General features: G+C 35.7%; 2 protein-coding genes across 3 annotated transcripts in view; one reads left to right on the top strand and one right to left on the bottom strand.

Annotated features, from left to right (window-relative positions):
* Positions 1-25,939, top strand: part of LOC127519828 (SLAM family member 9-like) — a 125,983-nt gene that overhangs the window by 10,668 nt on the left and 89,376 nt on the right. The window lies entirely within an intron of this gene.
* The window catches only part of LOC127519777 (carcinoembryonic antigen-related cell adhesion molecule 1-like), a 220,092-nt gene continuing 194,298 nt past the window's right edge, over positions 146-25,939 (bottom strand). Inside the window, exons 1-5 of one of the 2 annotated variants that reach the window (XM_051907340.1) lie at positions 6,970-7,519; positions 6,423-6,752; positions 3,904-4,239; positions 3,445-3,581; positions 146-2,926 (exon numbers count right to left, since the gene is read on the bottom strand). In XM_051907340.1, coding sequence (XP_051763300.1) covers positions 2,834-2,926; positions 3,445-3,581; positions 3,904-4,239; positions 6,423-6,752; positions 6,970-7,021 — 948 coding nt within the window. In that variant the 5' untranslated portion in view covers positions 7,022-7,519 and the 3' untranslated portion in view covers positions 146-2,833. Of the gene's footprint in view, positions 2,927-3,444; positions 3,582-3,903; positions 4,240-6,422; positions 6,753-6,969; positions 7,520-25,939 lie in introns of those variants that run through there. The other variant, XM_051907341.1, reaches the window with a different exon arrangement.

Consider the following 25,939-nt stretch of genomic DNA (forward strand, 5'->3'; position numbering starts at 1 on the left):
CAGCTTGGCCTTAGCTGGTGGAGACCTAGTCAAGCTGGTGGTGCTGGTGGACCAGCTAATGACCAGCATGGAGCAGCTACCAGCATGAGTTTGTTTTTCCAGTAGGGCAGTTATTTAGTGGTAAATAAATACATTTGAACCGTAATGAGAGAATCAAATCTGATTTAATAGCACTTGTCACATGAAAGTGTTTTATGTGGGTTCAAATTTAAGCATTTAAATTTTTCACTCAGATGGAAAGTGATTTTTTTTTTTTTACCACACAATAGCACCTTCTTATTTAGACTGATACAATATTTCAAATGCTTATAGAAACATTAGTAAAAGGCAAGCATCCATGTCCAGTAATTACAGCAGGTCTCTGCTTGTCATGCTTTTTTCGCTGCTTATATTGCTGGGTTTCCTGCAGGAGTAAATGGATGAAGTGCTAGTTGATAACAATGGCATGCAGGTGTATGTAATCAGCACCTGTCAGAGCAGCATAAAACAATAGAGATGGAGACCGCACAGACAGCATAAACAAACACAGCTGCCCAACGATCATCACATAACATGTCAAAGGACATAAAACCATAATATAGTTGCTAATGAAAGTAGTGCATCAGTGTTGGAACCATTTATGTTCAATATTAGTGATTCAATATTAGCTTAATTATTTCTGACACACACAAAATATTTTAGAGGGACAGAGATTCCAGCCGTTATTTTTTAAAATAATATTTATCATATAAACATGCAAAGATTTCTCAAGTTCATTTCCTTGTTTTTCTGAAAGGCAGATGGTGTTGATGTGGGTTTTAGTTCAAGGCACTTTTTCTCTCAGCTGATGTAAAGCTTTGGAATACAGAAAAGAAAAATGTATAAAAAAAAAAAAAACTCTAAAAAAGAAACAACATTTGTTGTACGTTAGGAAAAGTATTACATTCATGTCCACTTATTGTTTTTTGGTAAAAAATCTTTACTACAGGCTTTTAGCACTGACACTGAAATAACTAACTTTTACCTGACATAAATAAACTTCCATGACACATCTCTATTAAGGCCATTTACATATTTACAATGAGCACCAGATGAAATACAGATCCAAAGATTGGAACAAGGAACAAGCCGAAGGCTAGAATGGCTGAGCAGAGTATTTAAGTGAAGGCAATCGTCTCCATCAAACAGTGATAATATTCAACCAACACAAAGATGATTCCCTCACAACTTCAGGAAAGAAAACAGAACGTTTCGATTTCACTGTGACTCATTTTTGCACATTTCATCTTTGAATATAAAGATATATTTAACAAATGTATGAAGACTTAATAAAATTTAATTAAATTTGCTGTAACATTCCTTTATCAATTATTTTTCAAGTTTGACGCCAGAGTAACACAGCCTGTATCACATATGCGTCCAGTTACATGCATAAAAAATACACTCAGCAAAGTGTTTTATTAAGGCTGCTTTTGGTTCCAGAATGGCTGGTGGAAAGTGTTTTCTGATGAAGGTTGATGACTAAGGGTTAGTGTTTAAACTATAAACATTAGAAACATATTGATAACAGCAACAATACCAGTAAAAATACCTACAGTATCAGTAGAGCAGACTGTCCTTGTGTTGAGGAGTAAAGTCTTGGTCATGATGCCCGTTTTGTTGAGGTAATTGTGGAAAAGCAGTCAGTTCTATCAGTTATAAGAGGAGTCTGGATCAGCAGCTTTAATAAACCTCTACACACTCAAAGACATCAAGCACTCGCTGATCTACTGCTGGTAACATGTTGTTTTGTTTCTTACTTTAGTGCTCATATACTGTTTAAGACTAAGGACCAACAGGGAAAATGACCATGAGAGCGGTGTAATCCCATAAAAGCGCTGTGGATGGGAGTGTAAAGTTCTGTGGGTGATTTACAGACAATGCACGAAGGGGGAAAAAAGCAGCCGGATCATTTTCATAATGACCAACACAATCTACCGAGAGCAGCACAAATTAGCTTCTGCTTTAAAGGAACACTCCACTTTTTTTGCTCATTTTCCAACTCCCATAAAGTTAAACAGTTGAGTTTTACCGTTTTCGAATCCATTCAGCTGATCTCCGGGTCTGGCGGTACCACTTTTAGCATAGCTTAGCATAGTTCATTGAATCTGATTAGACCGTTAGCATCTCACTTAAAAATGACCAAAGAGTTTCAATATTTTTCCTATTTAAAACGTGACTCTTCTGTAGTTACATCGTCTACCGCCAGACCCGGAGGTCGGTTGAATGGATTCGAAAACGGTAAAACTCAACTGTTTAACTCTAGGGGAGTTGGAAAATGAGCCTATTTTCAAAAAAAGTGGAGTGTTCCTTTAAGACATGCTTTTTTTGGGCGTTAAATAATGGCACAAATACCAGTAAACTGACGAGCACAAACCTTAATAAATCGTGTTGCGTGATTCATTTAAATACTCTCCCATAAATTTAGCATCTGAAAGGGAAACTCCTACAAATGCATATGCAATAAGGTCAGTCGCAAAAATAACTGTGTCCACGCTTTTTCAGCACAATTTATTTCTTTTTTACTTTGTGTCTTTAGTAAATCCTGGAAGTATTTTTTTAACATCAAATGAGGGTTCGAACTGGTACAAGCTGTTAGTAAATCTGGCCCTAAATATTTTTATTTATCATTTGAATCAGTTTCTGATTTCATATGTAAATTGGTTTGTAATAGGTGTAATTTGATTGGTATTGGTGCTGATCACTGAAATCTTAGAATTGTGACAATTTCTCTGAAGAGACTTTCAGCTGATCCTCTTCTCTCCACCATTTCCTAATACTCTTCAGTTTTCCTTTCAGTTATGTTATCAAAATGTTATATTGTTTTGTTGGCCTCAGTCTGATTCAAGGATATGTCCTCTTCTTTCAAAGGAATGTCTTTCAGATCAAGCGAGTTATCTTTTTTCTCCTGTAAGAAAATAGTTTGACAAAAGGTAAAGGTATGAGGAGGAATATTGACATTTCAGTTATAGTTTCAGTTGGAATTGTCTTTTTCCTGTTGTTTGTACAGAGGTTTTCTTTCCCTAAATATTTAACAGTGTCTTAAACTGCATCAAACTGTCATCTTTTGTGCTACAGATATAAACTTCAAGTATTGTGATTTCAGTATCACATCTAAAATAATTACTGTTGTACTGGTGTTTTCTATTAAGACAACTGCTTTCTGAAAAAAAATATGTGCATGTTTATTAAGGAGTTATTTGTGTTTTTGATTGTTTTGATTCTGCCTCATTGGTGAATATCTGCCTCTGTAGTGTTAAAAATAAAAGACAAAAAAAGACTATTCACAGTTTAAATGTATGTTATACACCAAGAATGGTAAGTATATAGTAATACGAAAATGTATTCATACCACTGTTCTTTTAAAAGTTTTTATGCACAGTAAATCTCCTATATCAAGTTAAATCAGCTGAATGTAATACTTACATTCTGTGGTACTGCTGTATGGATCCTGTGGCGACAGTAAACCACAGTAACAGTTACAGCTACAACCAGCAGAACAGAAATAACAGCAGCATTTATTACTGCTACACCATCTGGAGACAGATCTGAACCTGGAACAGCTGAAGACAGACAGTCATTATTACTGGAGAGTGAATGATGATACATCCAGTACTTCACAATATCTTTGACTGATAATTACACATTTATACTTTGATCATCAGTTGAACTGACACATCTAGTGGGTTTTTAGGAACAGCAGCTAAACCTGCATCAGCACGATCAGATCAGCGAAAACTGATATTATGCATTTTTCATGTTAATAACATCAGTTAAAATGTGACTGAGTCAAAGCTCGCTTTTTTAAACAGTCCACAACCAATCACTTGGGTTGACTTAAAATTCCTCAAACAAAAATGCATTGAATGACTAAATGATACTCACCAATGACAGAAACACTGAAGATCTTCATTCTGCTGATGCTGAAGCTGTTCCTGCTGCTGTTGATCTGTAGTTTATAAAGTCCAGAGTCTGTGATTCTGCTGTTCATCATGGTCAGAGATCCATTTTGATTTACCGTCAGTCTGTCTCTGAATCTCTCATTACTTTGATTACACTGAACATCTGAACAGATTTTATTTGGATCTTCTGTGATTTTAGCTAAAAAAAACCATGAAATCACATCGCTTGTTGTTTTTGCATCATCAGGATCCAAAGTGACAGATTCTCCCTCCTTCACTGATATGGATTTCATTTCATCCCGTTCAGCAGCAGAAACACCTGAAACACAAACCAACAGCTGCTGGAGGATCTGTGTGATGAAAATAATAAACTACACAAAAACAAAGAACTGTGAAGATGAAAACATTTTCTTGACTTTTGATCTGAAAAGAAACAGTTATGAATGATTTGTGCTTATAAACAATTTACATACTTACTTTACATTCAATCCTCATTTAGACAGACAATAATAGAAGCTGATCAGAGATCTCATGATCAGGCACTCTGAGTTCAAGTGCATCTTCTGATGAATAAAATTAACTGTTAAAACTAACAGCCGTTCACACTAAGGATGATAACTATAAAGATATACCTAAAATCACTCTAAATATGTATAAGAGAAGAGCCGACATCGTTAACGATATCGCTGGATTCACAGCCAATCAGAAACCATCCTGCTTTAAAGAGTTCAAGCATTTAAAGCGGCAGACGACAAAACTGCAAGATGAACAGAACAACAGGGGTCTTCAACATTTTTCAGCATGTTATTGATCGTGCACATGTATTATTGTCTGTATAATACTTTTCTTTTTTAAAATTGAGATTTACGCATCATAACAAACATACGTTGTGATGAAAATCACAATTTATTTGTTGTTCACATTGTAAATTATTTAATAGATTTGCAGAGTGATATATTTTTTTTTAATTTTCCTAGTCAGATAGACAATTAAACATTTACCTGAACTTTAAATTTATTTTATTAAAACTTCACTTTTTAATTTCACTGTGAGAATCTGAAATTAGTGCGGGTTCTCTAGATGTAATGTGTAAGCAACGGCTCAATGACATTTAAGATTATTTAAGTCAACATTTAAGTCATTACTGTTACAAATAACTGGAGTGGAATTTCAAAAATATACTGATATGACTATTTATCTATTAGACTGCAGTTACGTCATGCATATATTTTTTGACCTCTTGCCAGTTATCTCAATAACAATTTCAAGAATGAATCCTGCCTTTATATGTCGACGTCACTTCTGAAACTTTGCAGCGTGTAATTGGACATCAGGCCTCTTATAGGCCTGAGACACACTTGACGATTTTCAAATCTTAAATGATTTTAAAACTGTGGGAGGCCACAGACATAAGGGCAGTTTCAACCAATTTTTAGCATCATAATCCTCTGAATGCACACACTAGACCATTCAACCTGCCCGTGAAACCACACACCTACCGATTGTAGTAACATTTTCACAATGAGACTCGTGAGATAAAACCTGACTTGAGAAGAAAAACAAATGGAAGACATTCAGTGTTGTCAGCTGGTTCTCCTGTCGTGAGTTTTGCTTTACGGGATGAAAAACAAAAGAGAAAAAAGGAATATAGGTGATCTTCTTTCGTGGCATGTTCGTGGCTGGCAAGTTTCAGCTACAGAAGCAACATTCGGTAGGTGACACTTGCTCACTCTCATTGGTTATCACGGGTATCACGTCAGAGGCAGCCTGATCAAGAGTCGCAAATAGCAAACATGTTTGATATTTACGATTTGGGATTGTGCGGACAACGACACGATCGGGAGCAGTAAAATAATTGTAATGACACCACACAATTGAGGATTTGTGTGAGAATTTGTGTGAGTTGTGAGAAGCCTCGAATCAGGCCACACCCCCCAGATCGTTGGGGATTGCAAATCGGCCCAAAATCAGCTTAAAATATTCAAGTGTGTGGCCAGCCTTAGCAGCATGAACAACAAAACTTTTACTTAATGGATTATATATAGCCTTGAAATCAAGCTGTTGTCTTTACAATCACTAAAAAGCCGTAATTCATCTCAGTTCACATTCTTAAAAAAGTTCCAGTGTCTACACTGCATAATGAACCTCATTGTGTCTTTGTCATAACAAGAGGAGCGAGCAGAAGTCAGCAGCACTGAACAAAAACTCAGGCGTTTTGAGGTGACTGGATCCTAACTTAAAAACCTATGATTGGCCACTGCCTTCAAGAGATCAAGAAACACAAAATTATTTGTGATCAAACATTAATTGGCGGACCCCCCAGTCAAAGACCCTTGGTTACAAACTGAACTTGGAAGAGTTTGTAAAGATTATCTGTATACTGTAGCCTATGTGAATTAATGTACAAGTAAAGACAATAACTCTAAATATCACTCTAAAAAAAGTCAAGAAACACGTACTTTAAACATATAAACTGGATTTAAACATTCATTAACGACTCACCAGTGACAGTAACATTGAAGGTCTTGTCAGTGCTGTCACTGCTGCTGATGCTCCTCAGTTCATAAACTCCAGAGTCTGTGTTTCTGGTGTTTGTGATGGTCAGAGATCCAGTCTGATGATCCAGCTTCAGTCTGTCTCTGAATCTCTCAGTACCTTCATTACACCGAACATCTGTACAACCATAACTGAGATCTCCAGTGATTTCAGCTATGCGAATGTCATTAAAATACCATTTAATAACTTCTTGTTGGTTTGTTTGAACACCAGTGTGAAAAGTGACTGAATCTCCCTCCTTCACCGACACTCTGTCTGTATCCACACCAGATGCACCTGAAGAAGAAACAGAAGTCAAACAAAAATATACAATAGTGCTGGAGCTACTGTGAAACTGCGTTTCATCTGCTTTCGTTTGGGTTTATGGTTACCAGTGTATTGTGATCGTGATATGCGCTGTTGTCACACTAACCCTATAATAATCCTATACCATACAACGCCTGATACGGTCACATAGAACGACAACGCCTGTAGAAAGATAATAACTTCTTACCATTGTCGATTAAAAGCAATATCACAGCGAGGAAATAAAAGAGAAGCGTCATTTCAGATGCTGTGCAACGAGATCTGTCCGCTGGTTAGTCCAGGTATGCCGTCCCATCGCAAAGTCACGTGTCCTTTTTAATGCGCATCAAGGAATTTATTTGGTAAGTGTTTCCATCTTTCGTATTGCATAAAAAAATGTATCGTACTCATTTCAGCGCATTAGTTTTTACGCGCATTTTTAGATTTTTTTTTTTTTTTTGCGAATCTCAGCATTCCATCCTGCATTTTTATGCAATATCCCAAAATGCGCATAAAAATAGGTGGATGGAATTTACTCACACTTAATTTAAAATAATAATTTATTTGAACAATATGGGAAATAGAAGCATTCTGGGCCACCATTTTTATAGTATACTGGGATCCCAAATCTGCTTGTTTACAAACTTTCTTCAAAATATCTTCCTTTGTGTTCAGCAGAACAAAGAAATACAGGTTTGGAACAACTTGAGGGTGAGTAAATGATGACAGAATTTTCATTTTGGGGTAAACTAACCCTTTAAGTAAACTTGACTTAATGACAGGGAACAGATATGTTCCTAATTATGAGTATGTGAATTTATAGTGTTTACATTTACTTTTTTAAGTAGGCTATATAGCATAAAAATACCTAAATAAAACATGGTATACTTAGAGCAAAGAAAACTTACAAGTATACTTGCAGTTTAAAACAAGTATTTAGTAAACTGTCATAATTTCACTTGATGTATAGTTGTAGTACAAATGAAAAATGTATCTGTCAACGGTGTACTCAAAGTTTACTACTGTTATACTTAAAAGTGTAATTTTATACACTAAAAAGTGTGCAAATTTAGTCCTGAGTAGTATTGAAATAGTACATTTACAAGTATACTACTAATACAATGATATTAGTATACTTACTACATAATGTATACTCTAAAAAATGATGGGTTGTTTCAACCTAAATTTGGGTAAAATATGGACAAATGGGTTAAAATCTTAATTTTAAAAAAAAAACAAAAAAACAATTGTCCACATTTGACCAACAACTCAGCGTTTTTTGTTTTTTTTTAGAGGGTATACTTAATATACTTCACCTTTACTTAAGTATACTTAATTAAATGAACTGAAAGTCTACTTATTTTTTTTTTTTTTTTTTGCAATGAAAGCTCAGGTGAAAAAGAAAAGGAAAAACCATGAAATGAGTCCAGAGGGGGGAAAAAAGACAGCCTACGTCTCAGTGTGCATACTATCCATCTTAAACATTAGTAATATTCAATACTAATTAGAGCAGATATAGGGTGGATAGTATGTACATTGGGATGCAGGTATGTGTCTTCTTTTGTCTCACAGCACCTGCTTTTGGATGTTGCCACTACAAACTCTGACTGCAAAAAAACATCTTTCATTATTAAAATCATGGTTATAGCAATATCACTCCTCACAATTAATCAATTATAATTACAAAATTAAAACTATATAAAGATAAAAAATACAACATATACCATATATAAAAAAAAAAAAACCAAAATCAAAATACATATACCATATAAAACCATATCAATAAATCAAATTACAAAAATAAATAAATAAATAAATATTATATATATATATATATATATATATATATATAAATTCAATAAAAATGTTGCAGGTCCCTGTGACAGAAAGAGGTTGTTGTTGGTCAGTAGGTCCTGTTACCCAAAGATAAAAATAAAAAAAAGCATGTATCTCATGAGACGACTCCAATGAAAAGCATTACAACTACTCCTTACCCCTTGAACTCACTTCACTTGGAGAGGAATAAAGTCAGATATGAGTACCATTACAAACCACTTGGCTCAGGGCAGTGAAACACAAACAGGGAGGCCACACGCAAATTAAATTAACCCAAAAGTAGATATTTATTACAAATGTACATAAATTAACTAAACATTAAAATGGGAAAACGCTCAAAAGAACAAATAACTAATGGATACATAAAAACTCCTGGTGTTGGACAGGCCTCAAGGTCACATGACAATCACACACATTTATCCTGCTGCTTGACTCTAGCCTGTAAACACAAAGAGAGAACACAAAACAAATGTCACCTGTCAACTGAAAAAGGCACATAAGGGAACAGAAGCCATAGTGATGACCATAACAGCAGATACTGGTAGTCAAGTGATATTTTGATGAGTCAGTCGGAATCATTGTGTTGTCAAAAACATAAGAAAAGTTGGACCAGAGAAACTCAGGATAGTAAGTCATAGTAAAAATGTAACATTACCAGTATCTGTATTACAGGCTAAATTCAGAAGCTTTAGTCTGGACTATCAATACCGGAAACAGATTTTTAACATTAAAATACATTCTCCTAACCCAGTTTATTGTTCACTGACTGTCATTCATGGGTCATTGATCTCCACTAGAAGTGTAAACACTGACTCTCTCAGGCATCATCAAAACAATGAGAGCGGTCCGCTCATGCAGTGTTTGCAAGTTTTAAGCTGAGGCAGGTGCAATGTGAAAAAGGCGTTAGCAAAACTTCATACTTCAAGTCGATTAAAATGACAGTCAGTCCAGAAAAGATGCATTGAGAATTGCTTTTCTGCACAGAAATAAATGCAGGCTACACCTTGTTAATGACTTACCTGTTGAATCACCAGTATCTGAGATGCTAACTGAAGCAGGAAAGAGAAAGAACAGAAAGATTGGATCTAAAACAGAGAGAGTACTTCAGTGAACAGTGACACTATTGATTCAGAAGAAGAAATCACAGCCAGATGATGTGTGGAAAGTTATGTAAGAGTTTACACCAAGCATCTGTGTAGGAGATTGACAGGGAAGAGAAGAAATTGTTGAATAAAGTCATTATTTTTGTTTTGTTTTTGCGCACAAAAAGCATTCTCGTCAGTTCATAACATTAAGGTTGAACCACTGTAATCACATGGACTATTTTAACAATGTCTTTAGTACTTTTCTGGACCTTGAAAGTGGTATTACGTTGCTTTCCCTTGGGGATCAAAAACCTCTAGGATTTCCTCAAAATATCTTAATTTGTGTTCTGAAGATAAACAAAGGTCTTACAGGGTGTGGAACGACATGAGGGTGAGTAATGACAGAAATTTCATTTTTGGGTGAACTAACCCCCACCTGAACCTGAAATCTATCACTGTAAAGGTGTACCTGTACTTCTTGCTATCATAAGCCAAGGTAAGATGACGTAAAATTAGAACAGCCTTCTGTCTTGACTTATTCGGTCACTTTCATTACTTTCACTTTTCTTGTGCGCTGACTTGTTTAATCAACAGAACAGCCAATCAGCATTCTCTTTCTTACTCATGCTCAGACACTGATTCGACATGTTGAACTGGCTGAACTGCTGCAAAAAAAAAAAAAAAAAAAAAAACAGCACGACAGACACATATCCTTGTCCCAACATCACAGGCCTAAAATGTCTTAATGGATTTGAATGCATTGTTTTATTAAAACACAACAGAGAGCCAACTGACCGACATTGTCTCTTTCATTTATATTTCATTGTCATTTACTGCTTAGGCTGTGTGTCCACAAAATAATTTTTCCCCCAAGGTTAGTATTTTTCCAGTTATTTTCAATGGGAGCACGATGTGATAAGAGTCTAGCAACAAGCAGTTTGACACGACTACGAGACGCGACAAAATCACTAAAAAACCACAGACAATCAGAAGAGCGTGTGAGTGGGCTCTTTCTGCAAGCCCCACACTGGCAACAAATGGCTAAGTCCATAATTTCATTAATATTACACCATGTAACCATGATTAAAGGAGATCTATTATGCCCCTTTTCACAAGATGTAATATAAATCTCTGGTGTCCCCAGAATGTGTCTGTGAAGTTTCAACTCAAAATACCTCACAGATCATATATTATAGCTTGTCAATTTTTCCCCCTATTTGGGTGTGAGCAAAAACACGTCGTTTTTGTGCGTGTCCCTTTAAATGCAAATAAGCTGCTGCTCCCGGCCCCCTTTCCAGAAGAGGGCGGAGCTTTAACAGATCATGCTTCAGTTGCTCAACAACAACAAAGCTGGAGAATCTCACGCAGCCAAAATGAGGATTGTCAGTAACGGTGTTCAGCCTTACATTGTTCAAACCGGAGTCAGACACTGATGGAGAGACTCAGGAAGAAGTTACGACTTTTAGAAGGCAACTGGATGTTTCTCAATTCTAAATTCATGTAGTTGCTGTGGAGTTAATGTAGTTCATGTGCCGTCATGTTAATCTTTTGTGTAAAACCCATATGGACACCCACTATACACAGTGTACCTGTTTGCCAAACAGAGCCATACACAGCAGGCTAACGTTATTGATTGCTATGAAATGCTGAGAATGGCCTAATATTTTTTTCCAAAATATTGCTTGGACAGAAACGCTCCTTTTTTAGCAATCAAGCTTGCCAGGGTCAACTTGCAGGCTATCCAAGCTAACGAGACTCTAAATAGTGTTCTGGGGCGGTAATATTATAATAAGTTCCCCTTCCTACAACACAAGGGGAGTGAAATCTGAGCGGCTTGTATTATTTAAAGGGGACCTATTATGCAAAATTCACTTTTGCATGGTGTTTGGCTATAAATGTGTGTTGGCAGTGTGTGTACACAACCACCCTATAATGATAAAAATCCAACCACTCCTTTTTTTTAATCCCCATAAATCATAAGCAGTGTCTCTGAACAAGCTGTTTGCAGGTTCCTGGCAATGTGACGTCACATTAGCCACAGGCCCCGCCCACGAATGTTGACAGACACTGCTGTTTTAACATAGAACCGCCCTGAGCGAGTTCACAGCGAGTTGTACACAGTCTGCCATTGCTGCACTGACGAGAATGTCTCCCAAGCGTTTTAGGTGTTCTGTAGCTGGATGGATTAATCCACATAGCTCTCTCAATTTACTCCTGAAATCTGAGCCGCTGAAGATGAGGTAGATTCATTTTGTTTTCGAAGAAAATGCTCCCTCAACTGTACCGGAATTCATTTATGTCTGCGCGAATCATTTCACACCGGATTGCTTTGTGAATGAATGTCAATACAAAGGGAAAATACAATACAAAAGGATAGATTAGTACAAACTGTTCGTTATCCAGCTTACAGCCTCCAGTGATACTGGATACGGCAGTAATTGTAACAGAGGGGAGCGGGACAACAGAGTTGGAGATCCACATGCAGGCTTTAATAAACAAGAAGAGCGTAGTCGTACAGGCAGTGGGTCAAACACCAGCAAACAGATACAGGAAGGCAAGGCAAAAGAGTAATCCAGAAACAGGCAAAGGTCAAGGCAGGCAGCAAGCGATCGTCAAACAAGGAAACAGTCCAGGGTCAAAAACACAGGCAAGGCTAGGCAGCAAACGATAATCAAATAAGGAAACAGTCCAGGCTCAAAAACAGGCAAGGACAAGGAACAAACAGAATGCAAACAAAGGCTAGACACTCGACAGGGCAGAAACATTCGACAAGGCAGAAACAATACTCAGCTGTCTGTCTGTCTGTCTGTGTCTGTCTGTGTCTGTGTGTGTGTGTGTGTGAGTGTAGCTTATAAAGGGTCACTGATGGGAAACAGGTGTGAGTGCATGATTGGTTCCTAGATGGGGAATTGTGGGAAATGGAGTTCATATGATAAAACAGAACACAGACCCAGGGCACATGTAACAGTAATAAAGGAGAGCACTTTATTACAGTTCATCGGAGTTGATTTACGGATTTAAAGTTTACCACCCGAAAAGGCATAAGGTCCATATATATTTGTTTACTGTTAGTTGTAACGAGTGCTTCTGTGTACTTCGCTGTGTATGTTGATGATAATGCAAGGGAGAGAGAGAGTTTATGGATAATATTTTAATGCACACTTGCACTGTGTTTTATTAAGCTCTTACAGTGATTTTCTAGAGTGAAAACAGACGCTCCATATTTTGTGTGAAGTACAATAAACGTTATAAAACTCATCTGTAAACTGGCTTGTACTAATATAGTGCATAAAAACAAGAAGACAATATAAGTTATAACCGTAATTGAACTAAACTATACCTGTTCTATCTCCATGCAGCATGTATTCGCAGTTTCTGACATTATAGTGCATCCTGACTGACTCTTGGCACCAGAGAATGAGCTCTTGAAGCTCCGCCTTCTTAGGCCCAGCGCAGCAGCTCATTTGCACTTAAAGGGCACACACTGAAACGACCCCCAAAAAGTGGCAATTTTAACATGCTATAAAAAATTATCTGTGGGGTATTTTGAGCTAAAACTTCACATACACACTCTGGGGACATCAGAGACTTATTTTACATCTTGTAAAAGGGGGCATAATAGGTCCCCTTTAACATGCTGGCAGAGAAAGGATTGCCAAAACAAAGTTACTGGGTTATAATTTTTCACGTTCTCTGGGTTGGTAGATGCGACCCGATTATAGCACTTAAACATGGAAAAAGGTCAGATTTTCAAGATATGTCCCCCTTAAAATACATACTGAGTTACTGAAACAATCTTTGTCATAGAATATACTCTTTTGTTCACATGAAGTTGACAGTTTGAACGTTCTTGTTTATATTTATTTATTTATTTTCACAAATTATCCATTGTTGCTTTCAGTCAAACGGACTTTCAGTTCGGCTACAAAGCTGGGAACACACGATATTCAGACTCACATTATATAAACATTAACATTATATAAAGCACATAAACAGTACCTGAGATTATTAGCATTGCCATACTTTGTGTTGTTGTTTCAGCCACGAGATCTAATGTCTCACCGACTAACCACTACATCCTGTTTGTACAACAATTCGTCAACCCAGTGGTAAACAATTGAAATTTTGAAACATTTTGAAACACTTATGACGTAATGAAGCCTCGTTTACTGAAATCATGTGACTTTGGCAGACTGATGCACGTTCCGAACCACTGATTCGAAACAAAAGATACTTCGAAGCTTAATGAAGCAGTGTTTCAAAATCGCCCATCACTAGAAATTGTTGAATAAAATCATTATTTTGGTTTATTAGCGCACAAAAAGTATTCTCGTCGCTTCATAACATTAAGGTTGAATCACTGTAGTCACATGAACTGTTTTAAATATGTCTTTCTGGGCATTGAGAGTGTAAATTAACTTGCTGTCAATGCAGGCCTCACTGAGCCATCAGATTTTATTAAAAATATCTTAATTTGTGTTCTGAAGATGAACGAAGGTCTTACAGGTGTGGAACGACATGAGGGTGAGTAATTAATTACAGAATTTTCATTATTGGGTGAACTACCCTTTTAAGAGTCTCTGATAATAATTAACATCTGATAATGATTTGGCTGTTTTTTTATTGATTCAGCGTTTTTTATTTGACTGTAAGGCTGTTTTGTGAAGGCAGTAAGTGTGAGAATCATTAAAAGCAGGACAGGAAGAAGCCCCTTCACCTAGAAAATAAACACACGTGCACTGAACACACACTTTTCATCTCTGAAAAAAAAAACGAACCACTGCAGGTTTCAGTTTGACTCAGAATGGCTGTGAGATGTCAGACAGTTTTACCATTTTTCAGACGTTTCACACTGAATAAAATGTTTCACATGATTGCTGTGTTCTGTTTGTGCTCGTGGCATCTGATCGGTAAGTTGTAAATATATGTTTTGTTTTTTGCTTAATATCAGTAGCATTCACAGATGGTAAAAGTCATAGAAAATAATGGAAATCGTCTGGGGAAAACTTAGCACATTAACTTGGTATGATAAAAGTTGATTTGATTTATGATTCATAGATTTCAAATGAATTGATGGAATTCAAAAGCAATTCTTGCAAATTCAGAAGAATTCAGTATAATTTTTAGATTTAAATAAAATGCATTTAAATGATTTTTTAATACATTCTCAAATGTGTTTTGAACTAAAAAAAATAAATAAATAAAAAAAAACACATTGAACTGTTACTGCACCACAAGGCCACATGGCTGCACTTTATTTTACAGTCCTGTTCCCTATGTTAACATTATGTACTCAATATAGTAATTACTATATCTGGGTAATGTCTAAGTACTAACCTTGAACCTACCCCTAAACCTAACTGATGCTCAAGGCAACACATAACAGTAAGAGCCAAAGGGGGTAAACTTTTGAACAGGGAGATTGGTGGAAACTTATTTTGTTTCAAGATCTTATTTTTAGCATTGCCCTTTAGAAGCTAGAGTACATAAGACACTTACGTGTTTCAAGACAATATAAGAATGAGTTACCCTGATCATCCTGTGCAAAAGTTTCCACGCCCTGACCCTCAAAGCATCATGTTGCCTTCTTGTTTGCTCCTTCTGTGACAGATGTATATCATAGTTTTCCTCAGGTTAAAAGATCATTTCCAAAATCATGCATTCAATGTTGGAATGGGTTTAAAAATGCAGATGATGTTGTAAAATCAAAGGATGTTTTGGACCTTGAGGATTCTGAAGAAAAGTGGGCAGTTTAACCTCCCCTAAATAAAAAACTAGTGCTGTCAATATTTACGCGCAGAGCATTTTAATATGAACTAATTTTTCAGTTTAATCATGTTAAAATATTTAACAGCATCCATTTTTTCTGTCATAATTTGGCTAGTGTTACATTATATGATCACGCTCTTATTCACACAAAATACAAAACCATTCAAGCATCACAAGACAAACGAGAACGCGTCTGTGACACACACGACTCATATGCGCAGAAAGACGCGTCATTATCGAGTTCTCTTTCAATCCCTGAACAAACAACACACAGAATTATGACAAAATGTCTGTTTTGTCAAGTATCCTCATAAGAGCAGTCTTAAAAGAGTTAAATAACGTCTTAAATGAACTTAAAGAGTTAACTAATAAACCAGTTGCTGTGATGTCTGTCATTAATGTTAATCAAAGAACAAAGGTAATGGAGAAAATTGTAGCTTTAATTAGGATTAATCTATATTTAATTTATAATTTATGCAGTGAAGTAACTTTATTCAATTTCTGTATATTTCTACCTGTTAGACAGAAGGAAGGCCACAGGTAAATATGACATGTATTATAATGGGTTTATGTGAAGACTGTTTTAAGTTCACTTAAATTAAAAGTTGTTTTTTTAAAGACTAACAAATGTTGAAATTGATAGCTTTGTTTTACTGTAATGTTGAATGTCTATAATTAATGTTAAAAAAAAAATCAATTTCATAGAGACATCAGTAGCTGTATTAGTATCAGTGATACTGGCCTCCATTCATAAAAAGAACAAATATTTAAAATATACTGTCTTTAAGTTGTTTCTACATTCATTTGGAGAGTAAGTGTGAAATTATTACAATATAAATATATTAAAAACTCCAATGTTTTAATCGTGAATAATTACAGAAAAAAATGTGTGATTAATCCAGGTTTTTTTTTTTAATCGACTGAATTTTTGATGAACATATCAATTTATGAAAAAAATGAGTGCATATTTTAGAGCTAAGTATATCTAAGCAAAACTATTCTATAATTCATTAGAAAAATTACACTATTTTTAATTTTTAATTTTATTTATTTCCATGATTTTTCATGGCCTGGAAATCCATCCATCCTCCACACCACAAGATGCTAACAAGTCCTGTGAATTTCCAGGTTTTTCGTCACAGTGTATTAGTGGCTTGAGCTTGACTAGAGACTAGAGCAGTGCAATGTAATTGTTTTAAAGATGCATTGTGACGTGCATGATGTGAACAATTTTGCATTGATGCATAAAAACAAAAGAATCGGTTGTTAAAAAAATGTAATTACTAAGTATGTAGGATAAATAAAGAACTCTCATTATATATTAAGTTGCGTAGGCCCATGTCTATCGGAAACTAAGCACGTGCGTCTGATGTTTCAGTTTCGGTTTTGTTTTTTCTTTTATGAAAAGAACATGCATGAATGTGAAAATAAAGTGCGGGACCTGCTTGATCTTAAACAGAGTTATTAAATGAAATAAGCCATGAAAAAGATCTCACTCGTGCTGACTGACACACAGAGAAAGATGCCTCTCAACTGCTTCTCTTTCAAAGACCAGTTCTTAAAAAGAAACATTCTTAGTGAGCATAGCATTTTAATATGAACACTAATAGGTTCATATTAGGTTCTATAATAGGTTTTTTTTTCTTTTTCTCCAAAGAAACTTTTTGCACTATAAAAAACTTTTTGTGCAATGAAAAGTGGATCTTAAAGGTTCTTCAAAGAACTATAGATGCCAATAACCTAAAATACCAATAACAGATACCAATAACCACACTTTATTGTGTCTTGGCATGTATTCACACAAACATAATCTGTTATGTCTTAAGTGAACAGTTGGGGAAAATCATCTAAGATTTACTAAACAGGGTAAATTAGCGTGACATTGGTATAATCCCATAAAACCACTAATGGGAGTGGAAAGTTACTGAAAATGAGCACATTAAAGAACACAGATGCAGCCAGATCATTTCCATAATCACCAACGCATGCAGCGCAAATTAGTGTCTGGTTTAAGACATGCTATTTTGGGTGTCAGATAATGGCTCAAATACCAGTAAATTGACTAGCGCAAACCTTAGTAAATCACATTCAAAGTCCCCGTGAAATCAAAATTAAAGTTTTTTAGCTTTTAGTATGATTATGTTAGCCTTAAGGTTATGAATAAGCTGGTGTGTTCCAAAACAATGACAAAATTTGCATTTAGGAGAAATAAGCATTCAAAACTTACCATCTGTCACTTCCGCTAAAATGGATCGCGGATTTTCATGACATCACTGCGGACTTCAGCTTCTCATCAAATCTTCTGTCCAATCAAATGCTCTCTAGAATCTAAAGTCCCGCCCCCTCCTACACTATAAACAGACACTGAAGCTGCGGCTGAAATCGGTCATTTGTTCACACATTTACTAGTTTCTATATGGTGAGTGGCACATAGAGAACGATTCAGACAGTGTAAATATGCTTTCCATTGACGCGAATGAAGTCTGTTTTCATGTTAGTGCAAGTCCAGAGACACGTGCCAGTCCAGAGACACCGAGCAGATCATACGCGCGAGTCGGCACAGACCACAAAATGTCCGGATATATTTAAATTCTACAATGCTATATTTTAAAGCAATGTAGAGGAGATTTGGAGGAGAAACAGGTAAAGAGATTATGAGGAAAATGGGGTTTTACGAGCTCAAGGGCTTTGGCCAAGCTGTGATCTAGGCAAAAACGCTATTGGATATTTTGAAAAAGGGGAGGAGCTTCTATATATCCCACCCTGTCTTCCTGTTTCACTGGAAATTTCGTCAACACAGTGAATAAAGCTGCGCGTTCCAGGGCACTTCAGTGGACCTTTAAGCTAAGTGAAAGTGATGTGACGTGTGGCCAAGTATGGTAACCCATATGTGTATGGCTCTTAATGTACTGTAACAAACCTGTTGCCATGTGTCATTAATGTTAATCAAACAATAAAAGAATGAATCACTTGCTGTTCTTGACTAGGGCTGTAGCTAACGATTATTTTGGTAATCGAGTAATTGTTCGATTATTCTAACGATTCCTTGAGTAATCACGTGTTTTATTGAACAAAACTGTCAAAATACATAATGTATTGAACTGAACAACTAATGTTCTTTATGTATAACAAATGCCTGCAGAGGGCGCCAGTGGCCTGACGATTGTTTTTACACTCTAAACGCGATCTAATCCTTGTTTAATATTGGCTTACAACATTTATTTCAACTGTCCAATTAATCCTTAATATTTGGCCATTTCTTTTCGACAGAAATGCTACAACCACCGTAATTTCTTGAAGAATAACATGCAGACTTAAACGAGGGCTTAAACTTATATTTTGAAATCGCGACGAGCAGTTAGCACAGTAGAAACATATTGTATAATGTATTCTCCTGCTTTTGCTAACTTTTATAGATGACTTACCTTACAAATCTGATTAAATGTCGCACATTGCGTTTCCAGATGAACATTAAAAGCAATCCAAACTCACAGCATATGCAGAGATGGAGTTTGCAATAACCTACACGTATGTAAATAATTACAGCGCATATTAAACCTGCAGCACAAACATTTATTTAATTAATTCACAGCCTTTGTAAAGTCACAATAGCATTATGCTTTGTTATGATTTTTAAACGGGGTTAATATCGTGCAGCCTCAGAAAACGGTCTAATAATGCGTTTCATGGATTCTCGTCCGTGGAAAGCGGCACTTCCGGTATTTTACCAGTTACTCGACACGGGCAAATTGAAATCGAGGATTTTTTTTAAATCGAGTATTCGAATTTAATCGAGGAATCGTTACAGCCCTAATCTTGACTGAACTACTTTTGCAGCTTTAAAAATAATCAATTCATTTGTAATGAATACACTATGCAGTGAAACTGTTTGTTATTTGCATCTTTGTTCTTATTTTTACTAACAAAGATAATTTAACAAAAAGAGCTATACTGTGATTATTAATATAGTAATTATTATTAATATAATAATTGGAGGAAAAGATGCATCATGATACTTAGAGAATCGTTTCATAATCAAATCGTTACCATCAGAATCATAATCTAAATGAATCATGAGGCAAGTGAAGATTCACACAATTGTGTGCACAATTATGAGACAGCTGTCATTTGCTCATGTGATAGTCCTGAACACCAGCAAAAGTCATTTAAATTCATTAGTAAAAAAGATCTACCAATCTAAAGCAGTAGCGTGCAGTGGTGTTCTGAAATGAGGAGGCAAACAATGACCACAGTTTTTTATTTATTTTAATTTTTATAACTCAAATGTAAATTCATGTCCATTACTTTTTTCCTCGTTAAATGAACGTTACTTTACATCAAAAAAGAAAAAAAGAAACCAAATACAATTCTATTTTTTATTTTTACATTTTCAATGTAATTAATATTTTATTTATTAAAACCAAGTCAATCTCATCAAGTTAGTGTTTTAAGCTTTTTTACATTTATTCCAAAACAATAACTAAAGGCAGTAACAATTTAACCCTGTATGGTATGCAATATGATATCAATAAGGAAAATATTATTGGTGGTGTTTTTTCCTGCTTAAAATTGGACAATAACAATATCAATAAACATTCTCATTCATTTATTTATTTTTAAAAAGTTCATTCAAAAGTCTAATTTTATTAAAAACAAACTAAAATAGACTATGTTACCTTGAGGCAACACTGTACCATAGAGGGTTAAACAATATATTTTATGTGTGTATTGATTTTCAGCTGTTCTTTTTAATAGTCAACTTATTTCGGATCATCACTCATGCTCGGTAAACACTGTCACAGACACGAAGATCTATCTTTAATTTCACTAAGCTCACTAAAAACACGTGCAGTCATCATGTTTTCAGGTCTTTTCAAGTTTGATTTTGACGTGACTTTTTAATTAGTCTTTCCATTGACGCCATCATTTTGTTCATTCAGACTGACGCGCGGAACGCGCACGTAAACAAGAGGCGGGATTTATCACACAAACCAATCATATCCAATCATAACCGATCATATTCAATCATAGTGCGATGGAGACGTTGCCTCCTCTCATGTTACTTTCTCCCATTCATTCTCTATTACCCCCCACAAAACCCACCGCACGCTTAGGGGGTGTAACTGATTTTCTATGATGGGGAAGGAGGCAGGAGAGACGCGGACTCCTGCTGTAACTTTACCTGCGGGTGTCGCTGCTGGACAGTGTTCCTTTAGAAAAACGAGTGACTTGTACACTTTTTTATTGTTGCATTCTGTAATATTTGCGTTGCTTTATTTTTGTAATATGGATTATTTTCTCATCCTAAATTTTTGAGGAGGCATTGCCTCCCTTGCCTCCTTGGAGGAAACGCCCCTGATCTAAACTTCCCATATTTAAGAATATCAAGGTGTTGAAAGTATGCAGGTGAATTCAAATTTTCATTTTGTTATTGACTTTGTTGCATTATACATTTATTGTGCTCTAAATAGCAGATAACTTTAAAACACCATTAATAACATGCATGATTGCTGTTCTGAATGGTTTTCAATTAACTTTATTTACAAACTACAGATGATTTCAGGTTTTGTAAACCTTCAGAAATCTCAGTCTGTGTAAAATATGTTTGTTCTCCAGGTGTGTTTGGTGATTCAGTGTCAGTGATGGAGGGAGATTCTGTCACTCTACACACTGATGTTACTGAAATATGTGACGACGACGACATACTGTGGAAATATGGAGCTGAAAACTCTCTCATAGCTAAAATGAAGAAACAGAAGCAAAATTTTTTCACATACAGTGATGGTCCTGATAGGAGATTCAGAGACAGACTGAAGCTGGACGATCAAACTGGATTTCTGACCATCACAAACATCACAACTGAACATGCTGGAGTTTATCAACTAGATATAAGTGGAGCGAAAAAATCATCAAAGACATTCAGTGTTTCTGTATATGGTGAGTAAAGATTGTTTGTTCTGCACATCACATATTCTTGTTTTTGTTTTTAAAAATATTCTTGTTTTATTCTTTTAAATATTCTTGTTTTTAAACATTCTGTCGTTTGAGATGATAGAAACACTTGCTGACTGTCACTCACTCAACATACTCAGCTGGAAAAAAGATTGTTTAGATTTAAAAATATTTCTGTTTATTATCTCATGTTTTCCAGCTCGTCTGCCTGTTCCTGTCATCAGCAGTAACTCTTCACAATGTTCTTCTTCATCATTATCTTCAAATTGTTCATTGGTGTGTTCAGCTGTGAATGTGAGTCATGTGACTCTCTCCTGGTACAAAGGAAACAGTTTATTGTCCAGCATCAGTGTGTCTGATCTCAGCATCAGTCTCTCTCTACCTCTGGAGGTGGAATATCAGGATAAAAACACCTACAGCTGTGTGCTGAACAATCCCATCAGCCACCAGACTCAACATCTGGACATCACTCAACTCTGTCACACATGTGCAGGTACGACAGCGCTGATATATGTGATTATGTACACATTCACTTACACTAATGACTGTCTCTCTTTTACTCTCCTTCACCTCCTCCAGACTCAGTCTCTCTGATAGTGTTGATCTCTGCTGCTGCTGCTGCTGGATTTTTGTTGATTATATTTGCAGTTGGAATCTGGTGCATCTGCAGGAAACATAAAAAATTAGGTCAGGAGATCATCATTTGTTAAAATAATTATTTTTTATAATGCACAAATTTCAATATAAGAATGAAAACTGTTGTTTTAACATGTATGTGTTATATAATTGTTAATGCAGACAAGACCCAGGAGAAAGACAAAACTGATTCAGCATTGTGTAAACCAACAACACGAAAGAAGGTAAGATCATTTATGACTGTGTTGCAAGAAGTTGTTGCAGTCAGTTCGTGTGACTGAAGTTTGCAGCATCAGACGGTCAGTGAACAGACGTGGATGGCCAGCATGTTCATTAAAAGCATATTTTTATATTATAGGCTACTACTGTTTTCACCTCATTGTCAATACTAACATAGTACAGTACATCCATTTTGCATACCTATAATTAGCACAAATCAAAATATATTAGCTCTCAGAAAAGTATTGTATGTGCTCCTCAATAACAATAAACTACTATTATATTCAATAATAAGTTCATCCAAAAAAGTTATTTTAATCACCGTACTGTTACAATACCTTCAGACAGAATGAGTCTCGATTCACTTTCATTACATCTATTTTTCCACACAATAAAAGTGAGCTGTAACTGTCAGTCCCTAACTTTCTGCCTACCACCACCTTTGGTGTTTCCCGGAGGAAAGTTAGTTTATCTCCATTAAGGATAACGGTAGAGAGACTTGATGAGAAAGTAGTGCCAGATGCACCGTGTACGCAGAAACAAAGGTGTGTAAGTAAAATAACGAAAACTGTCTTTGAAACAAAAAGCACCTAACCATACAACGGGGTGTGTTGTCTTTTTATCCGGTGTTACTGTTTAACTGATGTGTGATTTGTTGTGACTCCAGATGTGAACGAGTGACCGCAGATTCGTCAATTCCTGCGCAGTATGTCCATTACAGACAGTTATACATTCTTACTACATTTTCGTATTATGATTTCGTTACCTAAAAGGGCAAAAGTCCGATAAGTAAATAATAATAAAAAATGCCTACAAAGTCAAAGGCGTCCATTAGTTGAGCCGAGCTGATCATAATCACGAGAAATAACAAAAAAACCCGCAGTCATCATGTTTTCAGGTCTTTTCAATTCTTTTTAATTAGTCTTCCCATTGACGCCATCATTTTGTTCATTTTGCCCCCCCCCCCAAAAGGATCTTGATATTTAAATAAGCTTTTCTCTAAGCATGTTATTGAATTTGCAATGTGCCCAAGTTAAAGTCTCCATGAAATCAAAACTTAAGTTGTTTCACAATAAACAAAATGAAATAGTAGCCTACATAGTTTGTGCAATTACTTTTATTTAAATTGAACGTTAAAAGTTCATATTGATGTTCTATTCTGTAACTAATGTTAACACACTGTCAGAATAAAAAGGTTGCATTTTATGGGTGCAACAGCCTGTCACTGGCAGTCCCCTATGAAAATTAACCATTACAACAGTGACCTTAGTTCAGGTAGGCCTATAGTATTTGTAGATTTCCATGGTTACCACTACAAGTAAACATTTTAACCATGTGTAAACCAAAATATAATCGAATAAGTTGCAATTAAGGCATATTGAATGTTAAAATACCTTTCAAACATAATGTTAAGTGGGTATCATTACCCATTTTACTCTTAGTAATTCAATAATTTAAGAAATTTTAAAATCTATAAGTTCAAATTAGAGGTATCGTATCGGTACGATATCGGCCTTGAAAGTATCGGTATTGTATCGAAAAAAAAAAAGTGGTATCGCCCATCCCTAATAGGGAGATAGGAGGGTCTGTATCTCTTACCATTGGAGAAAGCGTAATGGCTAACTTAATCACGTGCTCACCTCTCAGCCTATCGTGTAATGGCAGTGACATCAGTTGCAACATTCCCTAGTCTGCCTTCTCTTGAAAAAATACATTTTTATCAAGCTAAAATCTACATATAGTTCCCAAATAAAGTATTGTTTCGTGTAAAACATGCTGAAGATTAACAAACAGGCTGTTGATTAATTAAATGATTAGCTATTTCCCCACAAAAGCTGTTTAATCAGCATAGTGAAGCCTCTCATCCATTGACATCCATTCAGAAAACAGCCTCTGGTCTCCTTTCCTGTGTACCGCCGGGGGCGTAGCGTTAGCATTAGCCGTTACTCTTTTTTGGCTAAAGGTTGCAGGCTTGCCTTCCAGTGGCTTTGGTTATACATTCTTACTACATTTTCGTATTGAGATTTCGTTACCTGAAAGGGCAAAAGTCCGATAAGTAAATAATAATAAAAAACGCCTACAAAGTAATCAAAGACGTCCATTAGTTGAACCGAGTTGATCATAATCTAGGGTGACCAGACGTCCCCGTTTTCCGGGGACAGTTCCGGTTTTTGGTGCGCTGTCCCTGGAAATGTCCCCGTTTTATAGCTCGTTCAAAACAACCCGCATATAGGCTACATTGCAAAAAGCCCGACGAGTATACAGCAGCCTGCTGGAGAAATTGTGTAGTGATCATATTCACCAACAGAGGGGGCTGTGCAGCTACACTTGGTCGCGCGCGCGCCGCTGCTTCATGAGGAACGGAATCTGGATCTGGACCAGAACATTATCGTCAAATATCAAAATAAACATCGTTATCGGTTTCAAGGTAGTAACATACTAACTATTCATGTTAAATTAAAGTAATACTGTTGGTATGTGTTATAACAGGGTGCGAGATTGTTTTGCACTATTTTAAACGTCCACAAAAGTTCCGCAGTCACGAGGCAATTTCCACACACACGTCTTAACTACGTGGTGAAGGTACACTCAGATATGAATAAATAAAAAATAAAATAAAATAATACACGTACTTTGTGCTTAAAATGAGTCTAAAATGCAAAATAATAGTTAAAAATAGTTAAAAGTTAAAACAGTTGTAATTTCTGTATACAGTAGCTAAAAACAGCTTGTGAAAATTAAAACATTAAATTCAATAATGTTAAAAAAAATTGTTAAATGCTGTTTTATATTTATCTTCTTATATTTGTGTTGTTTTATTTTTGTAATGTAATGTGCTTTTGTAAAGTCATACTAATGTTATAATAGGCATATTGTTTTGAACTGCTTTTACAGTGGTTACTAATCGTGTAAAAGTTTTTTTGGTGAATTGTATTAAAACCAGAGCAAAAATCCTAATAATAAAACTAAATCATAATTATTAATGTAATAAAAAGTATGGAAAAAAAAAAAGTTGAAAGTATTGATTATATTGCTGTCAATGGATGAGTCATGTACCTCTCGGATTTCATCAAAAATACCTTAATTTGTGTTCCGAAGATGAACGAAGGTCTTACAGGTGTGGAACGACATGAGGGTGAGTAATTAATGACAGAAATTTTATTTTTTGGTGAACTAACCTTTTAAGAATACTCACCCTCAAGCCATCCTGTATAATATGATTATCTTCATTCAGACAAACACAATCAGAATATAAAAAAAAAATATCCTGGCTCTACCAAGCTTTATAATAGTAGTGAATGGGACTTGAGATTTTGAAGCCAATAAAGTGCATCCATCCATCATAAAAGTAATCCACACGGCTCCAGGGGGTTAAAAAAGGCCTTCTGAAGTGAAGCGATTTGGTTTTTGTAAGAAACATTGCTATATTTAATACTTTAAAAATTATAATAACTGGTTTCTGGCAACAGCTTGAGTTGAGTTATGGCGGAAGAGTGACCTCTGACCTGACGCATGATGTATTGACGAATGTGGAAGAGCAGAGGATAGAGCAAAACAAAACACCACTCACAAACTAGAAGTCTAAAATGTTAGAGGATTTCGATAGTTTATAATGTTTTAAATATGGATATTTAAAACCCATCAATTTGCTTCCAAAGGCCTTTATACTTTTATGATGAA

This window comes from Ctenopharyngodon idella, chromosome 10 (assembly GCF_019924925.1).
Source record: "Ctenopharyngodon idella isolate HZGC_01 chromosome 10, HZGC01, whole genome shotgun sequence".
Lineage (NCBI taxonomy): Eukaryota > Metazoa > Chordata > Actinopteri > Cypriniformes > Xenocyprididae > Ctenopharyngodon > Ctenopharyngodon idella.